The sequence below is a fragment of the Tiliqua scincoides genome, chromosome 1, assembly GCF_035046505.1.
Source record: "Tiliqua scincoides isolate rTilSci1 chromosome 1, rTilSci1.hap2, whole genome shotgun sequence".
NCBI classification, from domain to species: domain Eukaryota; kingdom Metazoa; phylum Chordata; class Lepidosauria; order Squamata; family Scincidae; genus Tiliqua; species Tiliqua scincoides.
Genome location: NC_089821.1, coordinates 182,240,006 through 182,264,854, shown reverse-complemented (window position 1 = coordinate 182,264,854; position 24,849 = coordinate 182,240,006). Strand labels below are relative to the sequence as shown.

The 24,849-nt window shown below is 42.1% G+C and overlaps 2 protein-coding genes across 8 annotated transcripts in view; one reads left to right on the top strand and one right to left on the bottom strand.

Annotated features, from left to right (window-relative positions):
• Nucleotides 1-83: 83 nt before the first annotated feature.
• On the top strand, nucleotides 84-14,903 carry PGM3 (phosphoglucomutase 3). Of its 3 annotated transcripts, none has more exons than XM_066612479.1 (13): nucleotides 84-365; nucleotides 2,089-2,294; nucleotides 2,745-2,929; nucleotides 3,870-3,937; nucleotides 4,144-4,277; nucleotides 5,469-5,664; nucleotides 6,873-7,030; nucleotides 7,987-8,070; nucleotides 9,182-9,280; nucleotides 9,942-10,058; nucleotides 10,850-10,972; nucleotides 13,419-13,592; nucleotides 14,673-14,903. In XM_066612479.1, exons 2-13 carry the CDS (start codon nucleotides 2,091-2,093, stop codon nucleotides 14,760-14,762), a joined length of 1,632 nt encoding a protein of 543 aa, XP_066468576.1. In that variant the 5' UTR covers nucleotides 84-365; nucleotides 2,089-2,090; the 3' UTR covers nucleotides 14,763-14,903. The 3 variants fall into 3 exon arrangements, with proteins under 3 accessions (XP_066468576.1, XP_066468577.1, XP_066468575.1); XM_066612480.1 differs by having other exon boundaries at nucleotides 100-137; XM_066612478.1 differs by lacking the exon at nucleotides 84-365 and adding an exon at nucleotides 720-793.
• Nucleotides 12,622-24,849, bottom strand: part of DOP1A (DOP1 leucine zipper like protein A) — a 73,391-nt gene continuing 61,163 nt past the window's right edge. For all 5 annotated transcript variants that reach the window (XM_066612473.1, XM_066612472.1, XM_066612476.1 and 2 more), the window contains 8 exons: nucleotides 23,720-23,869; nucleotides 23,517-23,578; nucleotides 22,154-22,306; nucleotides 21,021-21,157; nucleotides 19,453-19,508; nucleotides 18,587-18,751; nucleotides 17,182-17,311; nucleotides 12,622-16,655 (listed from right to left, as the gene is read on the bottom strand). In XM_066612473.1, coding sequence (XP_066468570.1) covers nucleotides 16,350-16,655; nucleotides 17,182-17,311; nucleotides 18,587-18,751; nucleotides 19,453-19,508; nucleotides 21,021-21,157; nucleotides 22,154-22,306; nucleotides 23,517-23,578; nucleotides 23,720-23,869 — 1,159 coding nt within the window. In that variant the 3' untranslated portion in view covers nucleotides 12,622-16,349. The remainder of the gene's footprint in view (nucleotides 16,656-17,181; nucleotides 17,312-18,586; nucleotides 18,752-19,452; nucleotides 19,509-21,020; nucleotides 21,158-22,153; nucleotides 22,307-23,516; nucleotides 23,579-23,719; nucleotides 23,870-24,849) is intronic.

Genomic DNA, 24,849 nt, shown 5'->3' with positions numbered 1-24,849 from the left:
AGCTAGACGCCGCGGAGAGTCAGGTGGCGAAAGGAGGGCCGAGTGGATGACGTCGAAGCGCAGGGCATGCGCGCTGGGCAAGGGGGTTGCTAGCAAGGATGTTTGGAATTCACCAATTGTGGTTGTGACTGGCCGAGGTGCTTGTATGGGGGGGGGGGTGTTTGACTTTAGAATGTAGCCTGCTGGGCTTGTGTGGGGAACGGGGTCCTCCCCCCTAAACTCTCCCCAAGTGTTTGTATCTTGAGGTGGTGCACAATGTGTGCAAATGTTCCTTTCCATTGCTTAACAGCAGAACCCTAGAGCCCGATCCTGTGCATGCCTACTCAGAAGTAAATCCCACTATAGTCAATGGGACTTACTCCCAGGTAAGTGGATAGGATGGCAGCCTGACAGCCCAATCCTGTGCATGTCTACTCAGAGATAAGTCCCATTCTAGTCAATGGGGCTTACTCCCAGGAAAATGTGGATGGAATTGCAGCCTCAAGAGTCCAATCCTGTGCATGTCTACTCAGAAGGAAGCCCCATTCTAGTCAATGGGGCTTACTCCCAGGGAAGCTTGCATAGGATTGTACCCCGGGCGCTTTGCGTGGCAGCGGATTCCTTGCTGGGCGGCTCAGCCGCCTGAAGGCTTCTGCAGAGGGAGGCGCGCCCTCCTCCTCTTCCTCGCGGGGCTGCGATTGGTGCCGCCGTGAATGGGCGCGGGGACCCGGAAGGGAGCGCTGGAGGCTCGGGAGGGGCAGCCACGTCTGCATGCTGGGTGGTGCAGGGAGGCTGCTGCTGGAGAACAGGAGAGGTACTGTGTGCAAGCCTGTGGTCCTTCCTCCCCCCCTTGGGGCTCCAGGGAGGGGGCCTCATTGGGATTCCTCTCCTAGAACTTGTGGTTGCATCTCAAGGCACAGGCGGGGCAGAGGGAGGGCACTCCTTGGGCTGCAGCTGTGCTTGCTCCTTGCATTGCCTCCTGCCCCTGGTGCAGCTGCCTGGACTTCCTGAGCTGTGTGAGGAGAAGGGGCAGAGTCCTGGTGTGGGGAGAGAAACCTGGAGCAGGATTGCAGCACTTTGACCTGTGCCCACTGCTGTCTTCCTGGAAAAAGGCCCTGAGGTGGCTGTCCTGGGGCAGGCTTACCAGGCATCCACTTTTCCCAGGACCTGTCCTCTTTTGCAGCTTCCTGTCCTGCAAAAGAACTTCAATGTCCTCCTTTTCCCTGTGAGCAGGCAGCGCAGAGCCCCTGAAGGCAGTGCATAACCTTCTTGGAATTAATAAATGATATGCAATAGAGTTTTAAATTTAATAAGTAATATAGTGTTTAACCATATGAACTCAATCCAGGAGTGTTTTTAGCTTCTATTATTATCATCGTGTCCTACATTTTCCTCAGATGTCCTATATTTTGGGGTGCCTGGTCCTCTTTTGAGGTTATGACATCTGGTCACCCTGCCCTGGGGTGTCTCTGGCTCTGTAACTGCCCTGCCAAACCAGAAGTACAGGAGTTCAGTGGAATGCTGTTAATGGCAACAGTTGAAGCATGGAGAGGAGAAGGGTTGGTCTTCACCTTTAGACCTGCCTTGGAGGCAGATCGGACACAACACATATGTGAGCACCTTGAGTTAGAAGTGGGCTCCACCAGGATGTCCTCACTCACTAGCCAGCTTGTTTAGGATTGCAAGTGGAATGAAAGTAGTTCAGCCTCAGTAGAACTCAAGTCTCTGCTTGTGTACTTAGAAGAAGAAACTTGCAGTGTTCAGTGGGGCTTGCAGTGTTAAGTGTGCCCAGGATTGCAGCCTGTGACTTTTACAGTGAGGTAAATGTATGAAGTTATCCTGGGACTGCAGACAGGGAATTAGGAGTGTCAAAGCGGAAGTGTGAACAGCAGCTGTAAGCAATTCTCTCTATCCTATGGTGCTGGTCAGGTGGTTTCATCAAAATAGTTTATTGTGGTTATGTATGTATGTACACCTTCTAAAAGGCATCTCCTTTTTTAGTTTGAGTAACTGATTCTGATGGAAGCAGAGGCCTTTCTGCCTCCCCCTGGGTGCATTATTATCTCTGTTGCTGTAGTACTGCTATTTTACATTTTTTTTCTCTTACAGAAATGGATTTTGATGCGGTTGCAAAGCACCTAAAGCTGCATGCCCACCTCCCAAGAACTTTCCTTCAGTATGGAACGGCTGGATTTCGTGGCAGTGCAGAATTCATTCACCACGCAATGTTTCGCGTGGGCTTGCTGGCAGTGCTGCGGTCCAAGCAGACAAAATCCACCATTGGGGTTATGGTGACAGCCTCCCACAACCCTGAAGTAAGAGGATAAGTAGTTCTAGGGAAAGGGGTTGGCTGGCGTATCTAAAGGGGTTGTATGAGAACCCTAATGTTAATGTCTGTGTGAATTAGTGGGGGAAACACTGGAGGGAAACTAACAAAATATTAACAGGAAGCAGGAACTGTCCTGCTTCCTGTTAACATTCTGTTAGTCTGTCCCCTGTAGCATGCAGGATGTTTGCCTGCATGTTGCTTTCTTCAGTTAAGCAAAAATGTTCCTTGTTTAAATGCAAGAAACACCCATGCTTCCACAGCTTCTAATAGAAAATGAAGGTAATGGGTACAGGGGTTGCTATTTATATAGGGTTCCCCATTTCCATATCTGAGGAGGTCTCTATTCCCCCCACCCCCAAGTTTCATATAAATTTATGATTTGAATATTTGGCTATATGCTGAAAGCCTTACCTATTGTATACAATATTCTCCCAAGAAAGATAATGGAGCAAAGCTGATTGACCCACTGGGTGAAATGTTGGCACCTTCCTGGGAAGAACATGCAACACGCTTGGCCAATGCAGATGACGACAAAGTTCAGAATGTGTTATCTGACATCTGCCAGAAGGAAGCCGTGGACCTTCAACACGATGCCTTCATTGTTATCGGCAGAGACACCAGGTAGCTATAAATATCATATATGTCTCTTGGGGAAGGATAGGGAATAGGCACTAGCTAACATATCCAGCCATCTTAAGAAGACCTTCTGTTCTAAGAAGTGTCCAGTTTTGTGAAAGAACTAATTATACTTTCTCATGCACTTTCTGTTATAGAGTTGTCTAATATAGCAGTTCTCAAACTCACTGGGAGTTTGAGAACCGCTCTGAGCCTTTGCAGGTGCGGGGGGGGGGGGATGGCGGCAACATGATTGCCACAATTGTGCCAAGGAGTTTTTGACACTTACCTATTCCAGCGCCAGCCTCCAGGGGTTGTAGGGAGTCCCACAGACCCCTCTGCAGGACACCCCACCCCTCTGAGAAGTTAAAAATAGCGATTGCAACCCACTTCCAGTTTCACAATTGCAACCTAGAAGTGGGTTGTGATAACTATTTTTTAACTTTTCTGAGGCATGAGGAGCCCTGCAGAGGGGTCTGTGGGGCTCCCCGGAGCGGGCACTGGCAAAGTTAAGTGCAAAAAACGCTTCTGTACCCTGCAGTCATGGTGATTGTGTAGTCGCCATCTCCCTGCCCTTTAAGGGAGCAGATGCAGGGCTTGCTTGGGTGCTAGGTTGTGAACCACCAGTTTGAGAACCCCTAGTCTGATACATTTAGTGCTTCACAAGTCAAATAGTTTACAGTTGATGAAAGGCTCCCATTTATTTACATGTTGTGAGAGACCTCTTTAGTTATTCAGTATCTGTTTTTCACTCTTGGTTTGTCATTTATTCCCTTTGAAGCATGAGATTTCATTTGGCTTGTTTCATCTAAAGATTGCGCTGTGTGCAGTGATAATATTCTGTGTGGATTCATATGCCAAACATCAGTTGGAGGGAGCTTGTGAATCTGCGATTTTTTTAAAATAGCTTTTCAGATGCAACCTTACTTCTGTCTCTTGCTTTCAGACCTAGTAGCCAGAAGCTTTCGCAGGCATTAATTGATGGTGTGTCTGTTCTCGGAGGTCAATACCATGGTATGTCCTGATTGGTAGCTCATCTGAATGTTGATAGCTTTCTTTCATAGTAGTAGGATAAGTTTGAAAAAATGCTTCATTAAAAGCATGTTTTAATTCAGTTTTTCCTGTTCTTTCTACTCCTTTAGTTGAAGATTTGTAATGTTCTGAAATGTGTCTGAAGCATTACAGTATTAATCTTTGACTATTATGACCTTATTTACTAGATTATGGCTTGGTAACAACACCACAGCTACATTACATGGTCTGCTGTCGGAATACCCATGAGAATTATGGGATTGCAACATTGGAAGGCTACTACCAAAAGTTGTCCAAGGCCTTTTTGGAGCTTACAAAACAGGTGAAAGACATTGTTCCTTAGAAAAGTTTTGGCTTCTATTCCTATCTTTCCCTCAAAATATGTGTCCAGAGAAACACTCCTTTATGAACCTCTCCTGCCTTTCTTTAATTAGCATGAAGCATGTCTCATCCAGTTGCCAACACTGTAGGAATTTACAGCAGCATGGGCAAGCAGGGCTTTTGTAGTGGTGGCTCTGGTTCAGTTGGACACCTTTCTTAGAGAAGTTTGCCATTAGCCAACTTGACTTGACTTTAGGAGTTGAACTAAACATTTTTAGCTTTAATTTGATGTGTAATGTGTTTACCTGTGTATGTTAATTGTCTGAAGTCATCCGGGTTTTTGAATAAGGATGAAATGTAAGTTCTGTGCACTTAACTTCTGAACCTATTTGGTTAGGAGTGAGCTGCTAATATTACATCAGCGTTGGCAACTGCACTGGTTCATAATTGCAAGGCATGGGATGCTTTGATTCATCAGAAAGAGGGGCTGCATGTTAAGAATCAAAGGTAGGCAGGCAAGCCTTGGAATGGCACTTTGGGGCCAAACTACATTTTCCATTAAAACCTGTCATTAATGCTGATGGGCTTAACTTTTCCTTGAAAAGAAGTACCCAGTTTGAGACCATAGTGTGCAGTATGGGGGGCTTTAACTGTTCCAGTTGGATCATGGATGCTATTCTGGTTACAGTGTAAAAGCTCCCATTGGTGCAAATGAAACTTTTATCCTTGCCAAATAGTCAAGGGTACAATTTGGATTGGAATGTGGTAGGAGAAAGGGTTAAATAAAGGGTCTTGTTCTCCCTCCTCCCAATCTGAGTGCTCCTTTTAGGGAAAGGTAATCTTATCAGCCTAATTAAGTACTTAACCTAATCATGGTTTGGCCCTCAAAAGATGTGAGTTTTTAATGGATTATAAGGTAGTCAGATGTTTGGTCTTGTAAACCGACTTGGTCCAAAGCCAAACAGACGAAACATCTTGTTTTGTCTTGTCTTCTTGGAAATAGCTATAGCAGTTTTAAACATGTTCTAATTGTCCAGTCCTGTGCACATCTACTCAGAAGTAAGGCCCACTCTTTTCAGTGCATTGTAGCCTAAGAGAGAATTGTTGTAGCTATTAGAACAAGGGAACGAAATTGTTTTGTTGATGAGATTTTTTTATTGCTCAGCAAACTTTTTTGCTTTCTTCCCTGCAGGCTATGAACCAAAGCGATACTCGTACGAGTCTGAAAGTGGATTGTGCCAATGGTATAGGGGCTCTGAAACTGAAAGAAATGGAACACTATCTTCCACGCTGCCTTATAATGCACATAGTCAATGATGGAAGCATAGGGAAACTCAATCACCTATGTGGTGCTGATTTTGTAAAAGTTCATCAGAAACCTCCTGTAGGTATGCTGATAGGAGTCTACCATTTTAATACCACTTAAGAAAAAAATCAAAATATTTCTCATGAGAAATAGAAGGAAACTTGGAACCAAAAAGTTTGCTTCTGATATTACCCCCAACTCTCCCCCCCTTAACACTGTATATTAAATCTTAAAAGGCAACTCTTGGTTGAGTCCAGTTGCACACTGAAAGTTGGGAGGAGTCAGTAGCAATAACTCCCTTGGCTTCCTTTTCTCTAGTTATAAGCCTGTCCTAGGCAGAACCCATCTTGTCTCCCTTGCAGACATGAGCTCATTTCCTTCTGTTTACCATTACTGAACGTTGGGTGGTAGCCTGACAAGCACTTCCACCAGCAAGAGCTCTCTGTGCCAATAGAAGTTTTCTCCTTAAATGTGGCAGCACTAGTTGGGGTGCCAGCGTGTGTGTTTGAACTTTCAGCTGCTGCTTTTTCTTAAATCAGGGCTTGTGTGTGTATATACTAAATAAATAGCGAGAGACAGTGATTCAATTTTCTGTGTAGTTCTGGAATGGTGTTAGGCTAGTAAGTGAAGTGCTGGGTTATTCATGGCGCTTCTGTTTGATCCATGAAGTCTTGTTTAGAACATCTAAGAAAAAAAATCTTTGCAATTTTAACTCTAAACAATGTGAACTTTAAGTATCCCTTCCTTATTTTTCACATAGGCTCCTATATGCAGGTGCTGCATTTCTTTTTGTAAAAATCTTCATTCTTTTTACAATGGAATGTTGAAGGCTACTGTGTTTGCTTGTTAATATTGAAGCTGTCTAAATGTAGGTCTTGTATTTTAATGGAATGTTACCTTGGTTTTTTGCCATTTCATGTCAAGAGGTTTGGAGATATTAATAACTAATGTGCACTGTATAAATGTCTGCGTACTCTTCCATTTTATCTTTTTACAACCTTTTCTTTGCCACTAGGAAACAATCTTTTTTGGATACTTTCTACACGCCTAGCATAGGGGCACTGCTCCCAGGCCCATGCTAATACACTCGGCCTTTTGGTTCCTTGAGAAACATAAATTCAGAAATAAGTGGGAAGCTTAAAACTTGATTTAGGATGACAAAATAGATAGTGGATTTCTAGCTAATTTATACTGTCCTCTGTTTTAAATTGTAGATGGGCCTGTAGAACTTCTGGACTCTTTAATACAATTGTTAATTCTGAAAAAATTGTTTTGTCACCCTCTTGTTAGGACTGGAAATTAAGTCCAATGAGAAATGCTGCTCGTATGATGGTGACGCTGACCGAATTGTTTACTACTATATTGATGAAACTGGCTGCTTTCATCTTCTAGATGGAGATAAAATAGCAACTCTGATCTGCTCTTTCCTGAAAGAACTTCTGGTCAAAGTAATTGTATTCCTCAAGTTAATAGCATTGTTCTGATTTGTTGTGTGATTAATGAGTAGATTTTTCCTGATTATGCTGGGGTTTGTGACATTTGTGCACACTTGGGTTACCTCTATACAGAAGGGGAGATGCACATAGAATGCTATAGTAGGAAGTATTTGTATGTGAGGTAAGGGAGAAGACTTTCTGCTGTTGCAAAAAGATAATGCAATAAAAGATGAAAGGCTAAAGTATGTTTGAAAGTAAGTTTGTATAGTTGAGAATGCCCTGGAATTGCTGTCCAAGATGTTGTGTGAAATGTACTTTTGTCCAAGGATGTTTTGTTTTCCTTCAAATTGTGGCCATGTTGGAAGGTTGTTAATGTCCATAGGCAATGTATCCATCTGGTCTTCCACTGGCTAAAATACAAATAAATGATATGTTTTTATAGGAGAGTGGCATACATAGTTGGGAGCTGTTTTGGTGTCTCCATTGCTAAAGAGACAAGCCACGTATCAGTGTAAAAGTGACTTGTACCATTGCTGGGAACTCCTCCAACAAAAACAAAGGATTTTGCTGCAGTGGCCATCTCTCGTCCTTCCCCTGATCTGCCTCTGGCTGAACAAGAGATCTTAGACAGACAGTAGCTGGGGATGTGAGAGGGAGCAGCTGAGTTGGGAAGAATACTTGGCTTGTATTCTTGCAAAGAACAATTGATTTGCTTCTTGGCTTTTAGTGAAGGCCCAGGTATTGGATAAGTGCATTCTCACCCTTTCAAGTTTACTTTCCTATTCATTTGTGCAAGAAGTTTGGAAGTTCAAATGAAGAACTGTCCTATATCCACGCATGAAATACTAAACTGTGTTTGCAAGCTTAAATGTATAAACTTTGAAAGCAGGGTTTAAAAACCAAATCCTGCTTGAGTTGTGAAGATGTACATCTAATTGTGAAAGTTTGTGTTCCTCACTTTCCATCAGACAGGACAAAATTTAACAATGGCGGTGGTACAAACAGCCTATGCAAATGGGAGTTCAACTAGTTATTTGGAGGAAAGCTTGAAGGTACTGTGCTAATTCTTGCATACTATGCTCTTTCTTGCTTCCAGGCTTAAGAATAATTTAATAAACTGCTCAACTCTGTTCATAAATGCTTCTAGATGTAGGGAGTAAAAATTTGTTTACAAAATCTTCAGTAGGCAGAGATGAGTCCTCCAGATGTTCAAGGATTATGTTCTGTGTCCTTCTAAATGAAGGGGGAGTGACTGCTAAACACAACTTTTCTACAATTATTAGAATTTGAATTGGTCCAGGGGTTTATATTTGGAGCATATTATTCATACAATATTTCTTTTGTACAGCAACCGACCTTACATATAAAATGTTCATACGGAACTGTCTTTAGGATATTGTGCAGAGGCAGCAATTCTTGGTTAATCATAAGGTTTTAATGTTAATAGTGGGGGATGTGAGGTTAATGTCCTGGCCCTGGGACTTGACCTATAGGTTGAGTTGTTTGTTTCCAATGAGTAAGATAGGAGTTACAGCCTAGTCTTACTGAATACAAGCCTAGGCTTACTTCTGAGTAAAATAAATAACACTGTTTTCAGACACCTGTACTTACAGGTGCAGCTTCATTGATGCCTCTAAGGTTTTCAGCATCTTATGTTGAAAACATAGAATGTAAAGCACCTACTTTCACTGCCCGGTAGTCCATACATTGGCTAGGAACAAGGCTACATACCCATGCTGATCCTGGTAATATGGGAAAGTGTTTGCATAGTTCTTCAGAATGTCTCTGTTTTACTTGTCAGTGTTGTGGCCACAATACAAACTCGCAGAAGCACGCCTTTAGTTCTGATCACCAAGAAGTGTTCAACATGCTTGATTCATCAGTAACAACAGAATCACTCTGTTGCTAAGTGTCTTTTCTGGGGGTGGGGGATAAGAAAACTACATCCCTGAGTGCATTATCTAGGTATTAAACTTTGATTATAGGAAAGCAGTGGGGCTTCTCAGAGTAATGTCCCAATAAACCTCCCATTCATCTGAGACAATCCCCTCAATGCAGAAAGATAACGCTTAATTGCAGATTTCATGTTGATTGCAGAACATGGTTTTTAATTGCAAAGCTAGAAATCCCGCTTGAACGGATCACTTAGCCTTTCTGTTCTAGGTGCCTGTCCACTGTGCCAAAACAGGAGTGAAGCACTTGCATCACAAGGCCAAGGGATTTGACATTGGGGTTTACTTTGAAGCAAATGGTCATGGCACAGTGAGTATTTGGGAGTGGTTATTGGTTGATATTGATAACAGTAGAAGCTTGTTTAATTCCTCTCTTAGTAATAGGTAGATCAACTCTCTGCTCACCACCACAAATGTTTCCTGATCCTTTCTTCCTTCGTCTATTGGTTTTTAAGAGAATGTATAAAGTTTATCCCAGGCTATTCAGCTGTTGACACAGTTGCACTGGGATAAAAATTCCAGAACTTATATTGGCCTCTGATTTATCTGCCAGAGGTGAATCAGAGGCTGGAGTGAGCTGGAAGACTTGGTAAAATTGGTGGCTTGTGACTGGCTTTTGTTGCATTTGAGGATAAGCAAGTACATCCAAATATCAGAGGGAGAGATAATGGATATGGTCTGGATATTTTATGTCTTGCTTGCTGGAACCTGAAGACAGGCCACCTGGCGCCTTGATCTGATCCAGCAGGACAGCTCTAAAGAAGACACCCTCTTTCTCATAGAGCTGAAAAGAACTTGATGTATTTTTATGTTCACATCTAACAAAGTTCTTCAGTCAAAAAGGGGAGGGTGTTGGATCAACAGTTGCTTTCAAAGTTGCACACCTGTAATACCTAAGTCTGAGCAACTGGGGGATGGTACATTGAATGATCATGTTTCATTCTTTTATGTTCTGCACTGTGTTTTTGCAGGTATTGTTCAGTAAAGCTGCAGAAGAACAAATAAGACGCCAGGCAAAAGAGGAAAAAGACAACCGGAAAAGAGAAGCTGCAAAGATGCTTGAAAATACTATTAATCTGATAAATCAAGTAAGACTTTAGACGTAAAGCTCCTTTATTGGATCCAAGCTGTTATGGATCTAATAATGAACTGTGTCATTATTTTCATTAAAAGTAGCATCCGCTGTCTACATGTGCTACAGTCCTTTTAATAAAGCAGATGCTTTTCAAGGTCTTTTAGCATCTTTAGCTGAGGAAATTTTAGCACTGAATTACTGAAAGTTGGATCTGGACCACATCCTGCATGTTGGGTTCTGGGTTTTCTTGGCCATTTGGATCTAGAAAGATTTTGCAGTTACCTTGCCTGTCAGTGGTCTGCCTGAAACTTTCACCTTTTTTTGAACACTGTGCCATAGAAATTGTGACTAACGTAGCCTGGCCTGCAGGCTGATCTTTGTTTTTGGAACTTGTTTTTGTTGATGTTGTCACTCACAGGCCAAGCAAATCTCAACTCCTGCAAAGTTTAGATGGATAGAGAAGACTCAAAAAGGCTTACACTTAACTGTGAGCTTCCTAGTGTGAACACACTTGAGCTCCAGTTAATTGTTAGGTTATCATCCTGTTTTTGTAAAGGCTACCTAGATGCCTGCTGCATCTGCTTCATACACAAATGTACAAAAATAGCCTGCATTTTCCTGTTAGTTCATTTTTCTCACCAGGTCCCTTGGAAGCTTTTTATGGTAATACAAAAACATAATGTTACCAAGGAGAGAGACAATAGGCTTACACATGGGAACACTTGGCAGCTCTTGAGCCACTGAGTATGAGAATCTAGATTATCAGAAGGTACTGAGGCTAGTTTTCTTCTTTTATTTGCTTAGACAGTTGGTGACGCCATCTCTGATATGCTACTGATTGAAGCCATCTTGGCTTTGAAGAATTTTACAATACAGCAGTGGGATGCCATGTACACAGATCTTCCTAACCGGCAACTCAAAGTGCAGGTAACTATGGAGACCAATTTTGGACTGAACTGTGGTAGCTTTTAGCATTGTGTCATCCCAACATCCCACTAACTTGCTTGCTTGACACTGTAAGGGTAGTTTACTCTTATAGGCATGCCCCCTTATTCGCAGGGGTTCTGTTCTGGAATCCCACCCCACAGATAACTGAAATCGCAAATATGGCTGAACTCCCGTCCCTGCAGTCCCGGGGGGGGGGGGGGGGCTCTACTCCCCTTGACTCCAGAAGGACCTCTGCCAAGCTCAGACTGAGCTCTGCAGATAACAAAATGTGACTTCCCTTTCATGGAGAAACCGGAAGTGACTATAAGGCATTGGGAGGTTCAGAGAAGCCCTCCAGGGTGGACATGGAGGTGCTCGCGCTGGGGGGCGGGGGAGCCTGGACCTGATCTGCAGATAAGTGGATCCATGGATATGGGGGTTCCCTCTATGCAATGTCCGAGGAATAGCGTAGTTATTTTGCCATTATCTAGATCAGAAATTTTCCACTCTTGTTACAGTATGTTGGTGTGCCATGAATGGTCTGCAGGTGTGCTGTGCAAGTTTGGGGAAGGGTCATTTATTAGTAGGTAGGTTACTATTATTTTGTGACCTTTCCTAGAAAAAGAACACTTACAAATTTTGATCCATGTGGCTTCTTTGCCTCACTGTGTGTAGCAGCGCAATGCTGCTATGGGAAACAACCAAGGCTTCTGGGGCCTTGTTGTTTGGTGGGAGTGCAGAGGCACTGAGAAAGTTTAGACTATAAACAGAAACAGCAAGGCGCAGAGCAATGAATGAGAGCCGGCAGACATTCATTCAGAGGGTTGATGCAGGAAGAGCTGAGCCGGAAGTAGGATGGTATGAGATCGAGAGAGAAGTCCGTCCTCCCGGCTAGCTTCCTCAGACTTTTATTCATTCTCAAAACGCATGATGCAAAGCTATGCAATAGAGAAAATTACTGAAGGTTATACTGTTTGGGAACCGGCTGTCTCTAGCCGGCTTTCTAGCTAACCACAAATTCCATTGAGGTTGATAAAAAGCGCTTCTTCATAACATCCTCTGTTTACCGGCTACTTCAGCCTTCGCAACTGGCCCACTCTGGTTTGCCTGAGTGGGGGGGGGGGGCAGCAGGTTTGCCTGCGTGCCGGTTGCCATGTTACTAAGGCTAAGCTCAGCGTCTTAGTACTACATAAATACTACAACTGTGTTATTTCCAAGTGAAACACTGGGTGGTTCACCAGCACCTAGCTTCCTGTCCAAAGAGGGAGAGGCAGAGCTATTTAATATACACCAACCAAAGTCAGGAAATGCATGAAGAAATCCCAACCAGACCAATTAAAAACCCCAAAAGGCAAGGATATGGCTTTTTGGAAGCAGTTAGTTTGGGAGACCGGGTGAAAATGTTGTTGATTTGTCTTTATATAGTTCAATGTTCTTATTCAGCAGTGCGAAAGTATTTTTAACATTGACGAGTATTTCATGTCACTTGATGCCACTTACTTGGACTGGGTAAAAGATGCACTTGTGTTAAGTGCATGAAAATCAGCAGAATTAATTGCTGCGGAAGAAGATGAGCTGACAGAAATCAGAAACGGAAGACTGAAACATCAATCAACACAATGATTAAAATTTTATTGAACTTTAAACACGATCTTAATACTTGTTTTTTAAATGATAAAATATATCCTTAAAAAACGGATGGTGTCCCTTGACAGTTTTAGTGCCTTGTTGGTGTTCCATGAGATGAGAGGTTGAAAATCATTAATCTAGATGATGCTGAGATATAAGGAATAAATGGAGCATTAGTGTAGCCCCTGAGCATTGGAAGTCATTACATTTTAGAATATTGGCCATCCTACAGAATTTTCCACTGGATATGTGACTAAGAGCACAATCCTAACCCCTTATGTCCATGCTTTCCAGCACTGACATAAGGACAATGCATCTCTGAGGTAAGGAAACAAACAATCCCTTACTTTAAGGAGGCCTCTGTGAGTGACAGCCAACTTCAGGATCCAGCACATGTCCCATTGGCACCGCTATGCAAGTGCTGGAAAGCACTGACATAAAGGGTTAGGACTGCACCCTAAGACTTCTCTGGGATCTGGCAGGAAGCCCAGGTCTGAGCCTCAGTTCTTGTTGTGCAATGCAACTCTGGCCCAAATCCTAACCAACTTTCCAGCAGTGACATACCTGTGCCAATGGGGCATGTGCTGCATCCTGCAGTTGGGTGGCACTCACGAAGGCCTCCTCAAGGTAAGGGAATATTTATTCCCTTACCTCAGAGCTGCATTGCCCTTACCTTAGTGCTGGAAAGTGATTAGGATTGTGCTCTAATTCTCTTAAAGTATATCACATTCCCCTTTCCTGCTCCTTGGGCAGGATCTACAGATCAAGAAAGAACATTAATAAGACTAACTTTCTTAACTGGACTTGTTAATTTTAGGTTGCTGACAGACAAAGAATTGAGACCACAGATGAAGAAAGACGGGCAGTTACACCCCCGAAACTGCAAGACAACATTGATGAGCTCGTCACAAGGTTTAAATTGGCCCGAGCTTTTGTTCGCCCATCTGGAACAGAAGATGCAGTCAGAGTGTATGCTGAATCAGACACGCAGGTCAGAACAAAACCATTCATAACCTTGAGGCAGACCAATTGCAAAAAATTAAGTGCATAGATTCCTCTGAAGACTCTTATCCTTTCAGCTTGAGGTAGTTTTGTTGTCTTGCACTTTGATTACCTAATATATAAATCCAGGGGTATGGTGACTGGCCACCTGTGGTCTCAATCTGATTTTTGAAAAGTGCCATGTGTACCCCTCTGATTGCAATACTACTCTTTCTCTCCTGGGCTTGTGACAGAGAGGAATTTATGATGTAAATTCTGTTGCCTGCTCACTCTTCTCTTTCCTCCTCCTCTTGACTTGGGGCTTGGAAAAATGAGCGGAGGTAATGTGAAGAAGACAGCTCGTGCTTGCCTCAGTGTTTCTCCTGCTTAGACAAGAAGAGAACTAAAAGAGAGCCACAGGAAGAGATCTTGTGCCCTGCTTTCAGCAACACCTTCCCCTTACTTTTCCAAGCTGAAAAATGTCTGAAAAGCAGAAACAGAAGAGCGTGCTAGGAAGAAATCTCGGGTCATCTGGCAGCTTGCCCCTCTTGCCAAGCCTGTGTGTGTGTGTGTCAGTCACAGGATTGTATGAAGAAAAGGTTTGCTAAGGCTAATGCAGGCAGCAATAGCAGAAAAGATATTGTTAACGGTGCTGGTCTTTAGGGATGTGTGAATATTTTGCACATACACCATTGGATATAATGTGCACTTGTCCCTTGCTGCAAGTGCTTTCCCTACATGCAGCAGGGCACAAGGAATTTCCTGCATGGAAGTGACGTTGAAGGAAGCTGCTCTGAATACTGCTAACAAAGAAGTTAATGAGAAATGCTCCTCCATTTCTATCTCCAGGAAGGCAGCTAGGAAGAACAATATGAATAAAACTGAAACCTTTTCCTTTAAGTGAAGTAAGATACAGAGATGCCTATCACTGGACGCAGGCATGGTTTCCGGGTATGGCTTGCTTAAGCACCCTTCACATTATGAACTATTTTAGGATCACTTGTATTTCCTTGTCCTATTTAGCAGTGCATCTATTCTCAAACAATTTGGTAGGACTATAGCCTTAACTAACTTTGCTGTCTCTTTCCAGGAGAATGCAGATGAACTTGCTTACAAAGTCAGCCTGGCTGTTTACCATTTAGCAGAAGGAGTTGGAGCAGAACCCCAGCCTATAGTTTGATGGAAATGTCTTTCATAATCCATCTCTTGATGTCTGATGGAAACTGGCTCTGAAATCACCCCCCCTTTTGCTACTACTTTACAGATGCTATAGAAAGTATTAGAAGATTAAATTCAAACGTTTGATTAAAAAACTCCTTAAAAAGCAGGTTACTGTGTTCTGTCATTTGTGGCACTGAAATAGTTATACAGCTGCTCTTATAAACTTATATATTGTTCAGAGAAAAGGTGGTAAGTGAATTGGGTTAGCCATATGTTGGAAATGCAGCACTGGTTTAATCGTTTCAAGAATGGTAGTGAACATCATGCTGCTGCTCAGTGTCAGGCTCTCATTGGTTATACTGCAGCTTCTCTTAGAGCTTGGAGGCAAATGCCCGCCTGTGCTACTGTAGGAGATCCTCCCTATGGTTCTCTGTAACAAAGAAGCCAACATGCTTAGGGGTGGTATACTTCCCATCTCTAAGTGAAACTTGCTGCTATGTTCCAACACTACTGAAATGCACAATAATTTACATATTTAGGTAGGGTTCCTACATAGTTAGGAACTATTTTTTTGCTGCATAAGCATTCATGGTGGTGAATAGGAGACTCCCAGGTATCATTCATCCAGGCACTGAGCAGTCTCTAGAGCCACTTAGCTTCAGCAAGGTTGCTTGTACAGTATAACTTCATCATGTGCCCTGGGATTTGATTTTAACTTTTTAAATTAAGCTACTTTTGCCTTACCATCACTATTAGTCATACTTTGTTGTCAAATACACATTGTTCATACCTGATCTTTATGCTTATCACTTGTGACAAAGACAAGACTCAGCTGCTGCAACTGTAAGTGCTCTTGCACTTCAGGCCAAGGGAGAACCTTGTCCTGGCCTGAAACACTGGGTGGAGGAGAGGGGAAAGCTGGCCTTTGTGGCATTATGTGCCAGACTGCACTGGTTTATGGACAATCCCCTCTGCTCCAATATCAGCTTATAATGAGAAATGCTAAATCACAGCCTTGATTATTGCATTTCTTAGGTGCCAGTATGAAAAGCAAATAGCTGTGAACCACGTTAAGAGCAGTGCTAGACATAACACCATTCAAGGAAAATAGAAATCATTTTGTTGTAGTATATGGAATTGTCCAAATGTGACATACACTAATTAGCCAACTGAGTGAAATGGCAGAAATACTGTAGAAACAACATACTGGAAGAATCTATATCCAAGGATAAGTTCAAGCAAGGAACCAGTTTTCTATGCCAGTTGACTGCCCCCTTATTTTCATAAATGATTTTTCACAATGTAGAAAAGACACAACTAGAAAAAATGTGCAACTTGTATTGTAGATCTTTCTTAAAGACAGAACTTGGGATGACAAACAAAATGTACCATAAATATTAGGCACCATAATCAATATGAGCCAGCAATATTTCAACTTGATTCAGGCCACATTCAGAACTTATTTACAGGTATTTAAATTAAATACATCCTGAAGTATACATTACATACAAAGTATGAAAAAGGAAAAACTATACATTCTAGAAGAATGGAGTAATTCATTTGAAGTTACATTACATTTAAAGATGAACACTTTGCTATTCACACTTCATGTCTTTATGATGCCTTCCAGAAAGTCCTTCTCAACCAGCTCTTCAATTTTCTGCCGTACTTTGCTGGAAAAGGTCTTTTGGTTCTCCATTTTGATGTCCTTATTAGGGAAAGAGTTTGGGTAAAGCATTGGGCTCCCGGAATGTCCAACACACCTGCTGGTGACTTTGCTGTTAAAAACTTGGCTCAGGACATTGAAGAAAGGCAGAAGTTGTTCAATGCTGCGGACGGCATAGATGGTCAGGAGCAAGTGACCTGGTTCCCAATTTAAAGTTTTCCCTGAGCTGTCATCGTCTGGATTTTTCTGAAAGAACAAGACACAGCAGTGCCATGTATAGCAGGAAGTCTCTCCAATTAAGTGTGAAAATGTGTGTATAGGATACAAAAGATACTAAATTTACTTACATTACAGCAATGCTTCCCAAAGCCTGCTGTCCTGTGACGCCCTGCCATGTTGCAGAGGCAGTGTGTGGCTCCTGCAAGTGACTGGTGATGATGTCATCACCAGTTACTTCCACATTTGGAAGCATGTGGGAAATCTACACAGGTAAGAGGCTCAGGGTGCGAAGGTCTTTCAGAGCATGCAAAAACCATATGCAGGACCTCTGCCTGCTGCGCCAAGCTTCCTATTGTTAGCAGGTGTTGAACATGGTCTTGCTGGCCCAGCCTCTAATGCTCCAGCGAATGCCTCACAACACCCCAGGGTGTCACAATGCACAGTTTGGGAACCTCAGCATTATATGTACCAATGTACACTTACATTATAGCAATGTGAACAGTGGGAATTACACATCTAAAGTACAGCATATAGAAAGAGGCATGGAAAATACCTTTGCTCTTTTTCGCAGCAGTTTTGCTAATCGCAGCACGTATGGTTTGAATTCCCTTTGATGTGTGCCTTGCCTTCGTACCTCTAACCCTGAATCATCTGAAGCTTCTGGAATAAAGGCCCACCGATACCTGTTAATGAAGCACATAATAAACTCATAACTGAAATTCCAGTTGCATGTACAACATGCTAACATATTAATATGCAAATAATACAGCAATCATCCATAACACATGTTAGGAATAACGTATGCAGCCATCTTACTCTGAAAGGCAGAGGTTCTCTTCATCAGGAAGTCTGATGCAGGTACCAAGCTATCTGCTTACTCTGAATGGGGTTGTACTCCCCCTGCAGGAATGGGTGCACAACAGGAGTTCTGCTGGACTCATAGTTGTCCTTGGAGAGTCAGGTGGCAGCAACAGCTAAGAGTGTTTTTGCCCAGCTTCAGCTGGTACACCAGCTGCGGCTGTACTTGAGTGACTTGGACCTGATCACAGACCACAGTTCCATGCCATAGTGACTTCAAGACTGGATTACTGCATCACACGCTATGTGTGGCTGCCCTTGAAGACTGATCAGAAACTGAAGATAGTGCAAAATGCAGTGGTAAAATGCAGGTGGTTTCTGGAGCTAGGTGGTTTGACTCAAGTATGATTGCTGCTTCAGCGACTATATTGAATAACCATTTCCGGGCCCTTCATGATTTGGGACCAGTTTATCTGAGGGACTGCCTTCTCTGATACATTCCGGTCCACCCTCTTAGGTCAATCTGAGGGGGTCTCTCCTGTAAGTGCCGCCTCCGTCCCAAGTTAGAGGGATGGCGGCATAAGGGAGAGCCTTCTCTGTAGTGGCATCACAATTATGGAATTTCCTGCTGGGAAATTAAGAGCAACCCTCTCCATCATGGCTTTTTGGTGGAGGCTCAAAACCTTTTTTTTTCATCAAGAATTTGGATGATGGGTTGGTATCTGCCCCCTTGCGCCTTTATATATGGTGTTTGTTTTGCTACTTTACTTTGGTCTAAATAGCCATCCCTCACTAGTTTTTATTAAATATTTTATTTATCTGTTTTATATATTGTACGTTTATTATTTGATGGAATTCTGTACGCTGCATTGTGAATTTGCTTCGGCCTGGAAAAGGTGGGTTAAATTTTTTCAAATTATTTATTTAATTCGTTAATGACTATCCTAGATGTCAGACGTGGATCTTTTCCAGCTCAACTGAAGATTGAACCTGAGGCTATTTCAATGCAATGGAGGTGCTTTACAAATGAGCTGTGACACCCACCCCCCTCCAGGAAGGAGAAAACTCCTTCCCTGAGCATAAAGACATGCCCCTCAAACAGTAGTACAAGAAACTTTACCTACAGCTCATTGACATTTTTGTTTGACCAGTTTACTTACATCTGAAACTGAGGAAGATTTTCAGAGGGCAATGCCAGGGCTAAATCCAGAAATTTACAAGCTGACAAATAAAGGTTCAACCATCGCTGGCTATTGTAGGATGTAGAGAATCCATTGCCTCCTGTGTATGTAGTTTCCAAGCCGGCAACAGATGGGCCTGCAGTTCTACAATAAATAATTCTAGATTAATCTTAGTGAAATAAAAATATTTGTTAACTCCACACTTTACAAATCAATACAGACAATTTAGAGAAGATAGCCTTTTCTTTAAAAATTTATGATACATGATTAGCCATATAATAATATGAAGCCAACTCTATCTTGCCATTTCAGAAGCCTGCCCCATTCAATCCTGCATGCATGTCTAAGATTACACAGCAGTTAGAGATGGGCACACAATCTGCATGACTGTGCCATGGGAAAAGAAAAATAAGTATGCAATGGTATGTATGTTAGCCATGTAATAACCGCACATGTAATCCAAGTAATAACCATAACTACTTCCCAATTTATTTACTTTTTTGTGGTAACTAACTAACTAACTAACTAACTAACTAACTAACTAACTAACTAACTAACTAACTAACTGGAAGACTTTGAGGAATTTGATTTTTTATGAGAAGATGCAATTGAACTGGAAGCAAGATGCAAGATGACGAAGTAGCTACAGAGTAAATAGAATGAGTAATTTTCATTACTGTGGCTTATTATTTGTCCACATTATGCTCCTACTTTCAAAGACAGATTAAAAAAGGCTCTTCCAAATGAAGTTGGAGTAATGCTCATGTAGAACAAATCAGGATTCACCCAACAACATTTCAGGAACTGATGCACTAGAATAAATGTGCAAACAGAAGTGGACTTACCTGGAGATATCTTCATCAGCTGTGAGTTCCTGCTCCATTAGTAAAAATACCTGAACCTGGAGATCAAAATGCTACATGTTTGTGAACATACTTTTTATAAATGGGCATACAGAGTCCAATTTTTATTGGATCCTGAAGGCCAAGGGAACATAGCTAAAGAACCCACAAGGCAGAGACAGAAAAGTCAACTCCCATACCAACAATCTGCTCTCATCTCCACTTCACACACCATTGCAATAGGGTGGAGACTGCTTCCCTTTTTACTATCCTGTGTAGTGTGCTATTTATAATTCAGCTGCAGAAACTGTAAACTGTCTTATCTGGTCTTCTTGCTCTGTGAAGACAAGCTGATAAAAAGCTTCACAGTATACAACTGGTGTTCTCATTTCATGTGACACAAGTGTTAACTGGGGACATCTGAATGGACACACTTTCCTTCCAGGCTTTCACATCATCACTTGCATAATATGCATATTATGATGCAGACATAATACAGCTCTGGAAACCTATTGCCGCTGAAATGGTCAACCCCAGCAGTGCAAGAGGACGGAAAGAAATACATAAAATTCAGATTGCTAACAAGGTTTCTTTCATAAAGGGAATATTTGCTTCATTTTATTAGGTATCAAAAGTTATACCTGGAATTAAAGGAAGGCAGAATTTTGTATTCATTAATCTTTATATTCTAATTGCACTTTTTTAAGCTTCTGAGAGTTTGTGGAAGTATAGCTGGAACTTATACAATCCTAGGAGAACACATTCATATAGGGAGAGGTGATATGGGGGCTGAGAGTTCTAGTGAGTGAAGGAAAACCTCTCTCCTATTTTGCTCCCTGAACGCATGACACAATCTCTTGTCTCCAAATATTTTGAATTTCCTCTGGAAAGATGAGGGCTAGCAACCTGTCCTTTTCATGAAAAAGGACATTTTGAGATTGTCACAGTTTCTGCTGAAGCTGTAACAGAAGCCCACACTCAGACATTCACAGCTGTGTACAATGCCAAAGGTTAGTAGCTTCTTTGACATTTAAGCACACCAAAGTAGTGTGCAAGGTAAACCAGAGCAGAGAAAGAAGGCAAAATATTGTGAAAAAATTGAGAGCCAAGTCCCAGTGTAAGCAGATAACATAAAACATATGAGACTAAAACGTCAAGCAAGCAGCAATAGTAGTTGCACATCAAGACAAAAAATTGCCAACATTCCCTGTTGCTTAAATGTCTTTGACTTCGGAAGCACATAATTCTTCCCTCTGTAACAAAGGCCATCTTTAGCTTACTTGGAATCCACTACATTTAGGAGCAGCATATATAGATATTCTGAAATTCTTTGCTCTTTTCTGAAACATTTTTCTACAAGCAACCTTCGCTCTAAAATGCCCAGCTGTGCTGCTGGATTTGAAGCTTCAAGCAGGTTCTGCCACACTGCTCTGGAGCTTGGCAACGACATCATCATCAAATGCCCTGGAACTGCCTCATTACAGGTCCATGGGGCTCTGCGTGCTCCCTGTAAATTTACAGGGAACACTGCCTACAAGTGGTTCAAGTCATGAATGCCAACTACAACTCACCAATTCTGTGATCATGGTAGGCCAAAGTGAGGTAAGATGCTGTGGAGACATTCTTAAGAGCAAGACTCTGAAAAACAGGAACACTTGGGAGTGAAGGGTGGGCACCTGGGGCAAGCGGAGACTTTCCACCAGTCTTTCTGAAAGTCAAAGTCAACAAGATCCTGTCAGTTCAAAATACTGCTAATTAGTTTATTCCTTCCATCATTATATCCTTGTTCAATTTCAACCGATGTTAGCATTAATATAAGCAAGCAGATTTTCAACATCACAAATTACTTTTAATAGAACAGACTTACATGAAAAATGATCCAAAGTGACACAAAAGTGTCAGCAATGTTTTGAAAAATACTGATTTTGGGGGTGTAATTTTCTCATTCTTTTCTCAAAGTTTAATTTTTATCAGATAAGTTATCTTCTAATAATATAAAGCAACATAACAGTCTCTGCTGCAGATAATATTTGGATCGCTGAAGAACTAGCACTTCAACTACAGCTACTTGTTTATTTGAGTTCACGCAGTTGACTAGGCCAATGGGGAAACCATTGACTTAACATTCTGAGATATCTGGGCAACATGCACTATAAGCAGCAGAGGCTATGAATGTACATGGAGGACTTTTTGTATGACACCTTGCTGATGCGGCTGATCAAGTCATCTCAGAGCTTTCTGACAAAGAAGGAACAGATGTCCATAGCTGTTTATATGGCATGTAATCTCATACTAAGAGGTACTCCTTACAAACACTAATCTCCTAAAACACCTATTAACAAGAATAGGCAACCTGTAACTTTTAAAGTTTGTTCAAAATAAAATAATATCTCACTAATCTCAATATGTCTATCTGTATGAAGTGAAATACATTCTAGTCACTAGAGAGCCTAAGTGTTGGTTTTTCAAGCAAACAGTTCCCAGTGTGTGCCACGAAACATCATGCAGGCCATACAAGTCACCTGTATAACCCAGCCATTGGCAGACCATTTTTGTCACCTTTGTGTGTCTAGAAGTTCAACTACTGATTTAAATGGCAACCTGAGTCAGTCAGGGACTCCAAAGGGTATGCACTTTGGAGGATATGCACTCAGAGGATACCTGTGCTAATTTTTTCAAAAGGAAGAATAAGGATGTTATGTACCTTGTATATCTGGAAGGTATTTTTGGTACTGGTCCACTTCACTGCTAAAAATGGCAAAGGCCAGCCTTTTCAGCAGCATAGCACGCTGTTCCAGCTCGACATCCCGATTAGCAAACAGATTGAGCGAACTGCTCTGAGCGACAGCCACACGAGCTGTGGGACAATTGGGCAACGAAGACAACCACATTAACTAAGAGTAGCACATAAAGGATGTTATTAAAGTCACTGCAATGAAATGCATCAAGTCAGTGACTTCGCTTTGCATGTGCATGACAAATGGAATGCACATTGCAAGGCTCTCTTGTTATCTGGTGTGCTCCCTGGGGCATTTGGTGGGCCGCTGTGAGATACAGGAAGCTGGACTAGATGGGCCTATGGCCTGATCCAGTGGGGCTGTTCTTATGTTCTTATGTTCTCTCCCTTAAGAATCAAATACTTAAAGAGTCAATGGCATGCTTGCTTGCATTTCCCATCCTTATTCTGTGAGACAAACTACTTGAAAGCAACCAGCACCAACACCCATGAGTTCTTTGGCAATCACTGCAGCAAATTCTAGATTTTTGCTCTCAACATCTTCAGTTGTTTCTAGCACATTTCTTTAAAAAACAGGTGCACCAAACTCTTGGCTGTGTGGACATGCAGCCTTTCACACATCACAGACCAGTTGAAAATTGGCACACTAGTAATAAATGTGGTTTTCCCATCTCCAAAATCTGGGGAGGGGGGAGCAGAAAGGAACAGTTAAAATATTAATTTACCTGCACATAAATACTAATTAAAAGAGTTAACTTACAACTGGATATATTAGACTTCTAAATATGGAACATTCTGCTTTCCCCACCCCAAGGCACAGAGGCATAACTAGGGCAGAGCCTGAGGGACACCTGCCCCAGATGTTATGCCAAGGGTGCTACGCACATGACTGTCTCTCAGGCTCTGCCCTAGTTTCAGAGTAGGGGCTGGTGGCTTCACACCCCCCATTCCTTCTCCTTCAAAGGGGAGTCTCCACAGCAAACAGGAATGCGAAGACATGAAAGCAAGTGCTCCCTCTTCCAGGGAGAACCTGAAAGTTACATCACGACATCACATGATATCGTGACATCACTGTCCTGGGCAGTGGAGCAGTGCATTATGCCTTGCACTTCACAACAAGGCTTTATCATACCAAAGCTACCTTCCTTCCTCTTGCCCCACCATGCTACCAAGGGTGATCACAACAGATCCTTGCCTGCTGCAGCTCTGACTTGGACCAGTGTGCTCTCATTAGAATTACCAGCCTTTGCACTGTCAACACTGCTAAAATTAGCAGAATGATTAGCATGTGACTGGTAGTCATATACAAAGAATAAAAGCAAGAACTTACTCATCAAATCTCTAAATGTGGTTTTGTCATGGGTCATCAAATTATCCATAATTGCTCTCCAACTAAAAGAAAAGCAATCATCATTAGAAAAGCATGGTATTTTATTTCCACTTATAATATGGGAGGGTGCCAGTATGTAAATCTTTTAAATAAATAATTTAAATCTTAATTGCTGGGTGCTAAGAAGCAAGAAGAAATCGTACTGATTAACACAGGAAGCATCCATCTGAAAGAAACTGGAATCCATGAAGAGGTCAAAGGCTTCCTTTTTCCACGCTCTCCTAGTGTACTGGTATCCACTCAAACTGCTCAACAGCTGAACGCAGGCTCTGTAACTGGGAGCATTATGGGCACTGGAAGAAAACAGACAAATCAGACATGGTTTAAAATATGGAATTAAAACATTAAAACGTCACAGCTAAAAAAAAAATTGCAAGTGATTCCATCTGTGATCCAAAGGGCTGCTGTACCTTGAAACTTTAAAAACTATTTCTTAAGATCAGGGAAAACATCTGGAGTAGAATTTGACATTATGCAGGGGATGACACTGGAAGTGAGAGTCACCATTTCCCTCTATTAATGTGCAAAGTGTATGCACAAACTCCACTTGTGCATAGGGTTCACTGGATCCTGGCATGTCTTTAGAACAAGATTATTTCTATGGTTCTAGGAGAGGACTTAAGATTTTGATTTATGTGAGTGTTCCATATTCACTGAAGTAGCTCTGAGAGAGACTCAGGCTCTCTCAGGCTTATCCCACACCTTCCTGGGATAAGTCCCCATTGAACATAATGAAAGTTACTTCTGAAAAGACATGTACAGGATTGTGCTATCAGCTTTGGGAAATATTTTTCTTGCTACAACCATTAGCAGTGTTAATTACTGAATGAGAAAGAATACTGTTGCCTTATTTTCAAAATCAAGGGATGAACTACTTTTGTCCTATGCTCTCTCTTTTTTTAAACCTTACCTGTTCCAGTTCACACCTGGTATTTTCCTACCTACAAGCGTTTCTCCATCCACTCAAGAGGGCCAGCTGTAAGTATACCATGTGGTGGCCTGATGCCTCCATTGAAATAAACAGCGTTGGAAACAGACATAAGTGAGTGGAATGAAACTCTCCTAAGAAGGAGAAGATTGTAAGAACATAATGCTGGATCAGGCCAAGGGATCTTTCCTTCTCCACCTCTCTCGTCTGCAACCTCTTGGCAAGTTTCTCCTGGGTGTCAGAAGACTCTTGATGAATGTGGGATATATGTGAGGGGCTGCAGTGGGACAGGGAGAGTTCCTAGCGCCTTGCATGTGCAGGAGATAACATCATGCCACTGAGAAG

What these genes read in the sequence shown, in the direction of transcription:
- PGM3 (XM_066612478.1), top strand. Translation starts at nt 751, where the DNA reads ATGCTGGGTGGTGCAGGGAGGCTGCTGCTGGAGAACAGGAGAG. An exon ending in GTTATCGGCAGAGACACCAG is followed by an intron (nt 2,930 to 3,869) that starts GTAGCTATAAAT and finishes TCTTGCTTTCAG; the next exon opens with ACCTAGTAGCCAGAAGCTTT. An exon ending in TGAAAGAACTTCTGGTCAAA is followed by an intron (nt 7,031 to 7,986) that starts GTAATTGTATTC and finishes ACTTTCCATCAG; the next exon opens with ACAGGACAAAATTTAACAAT.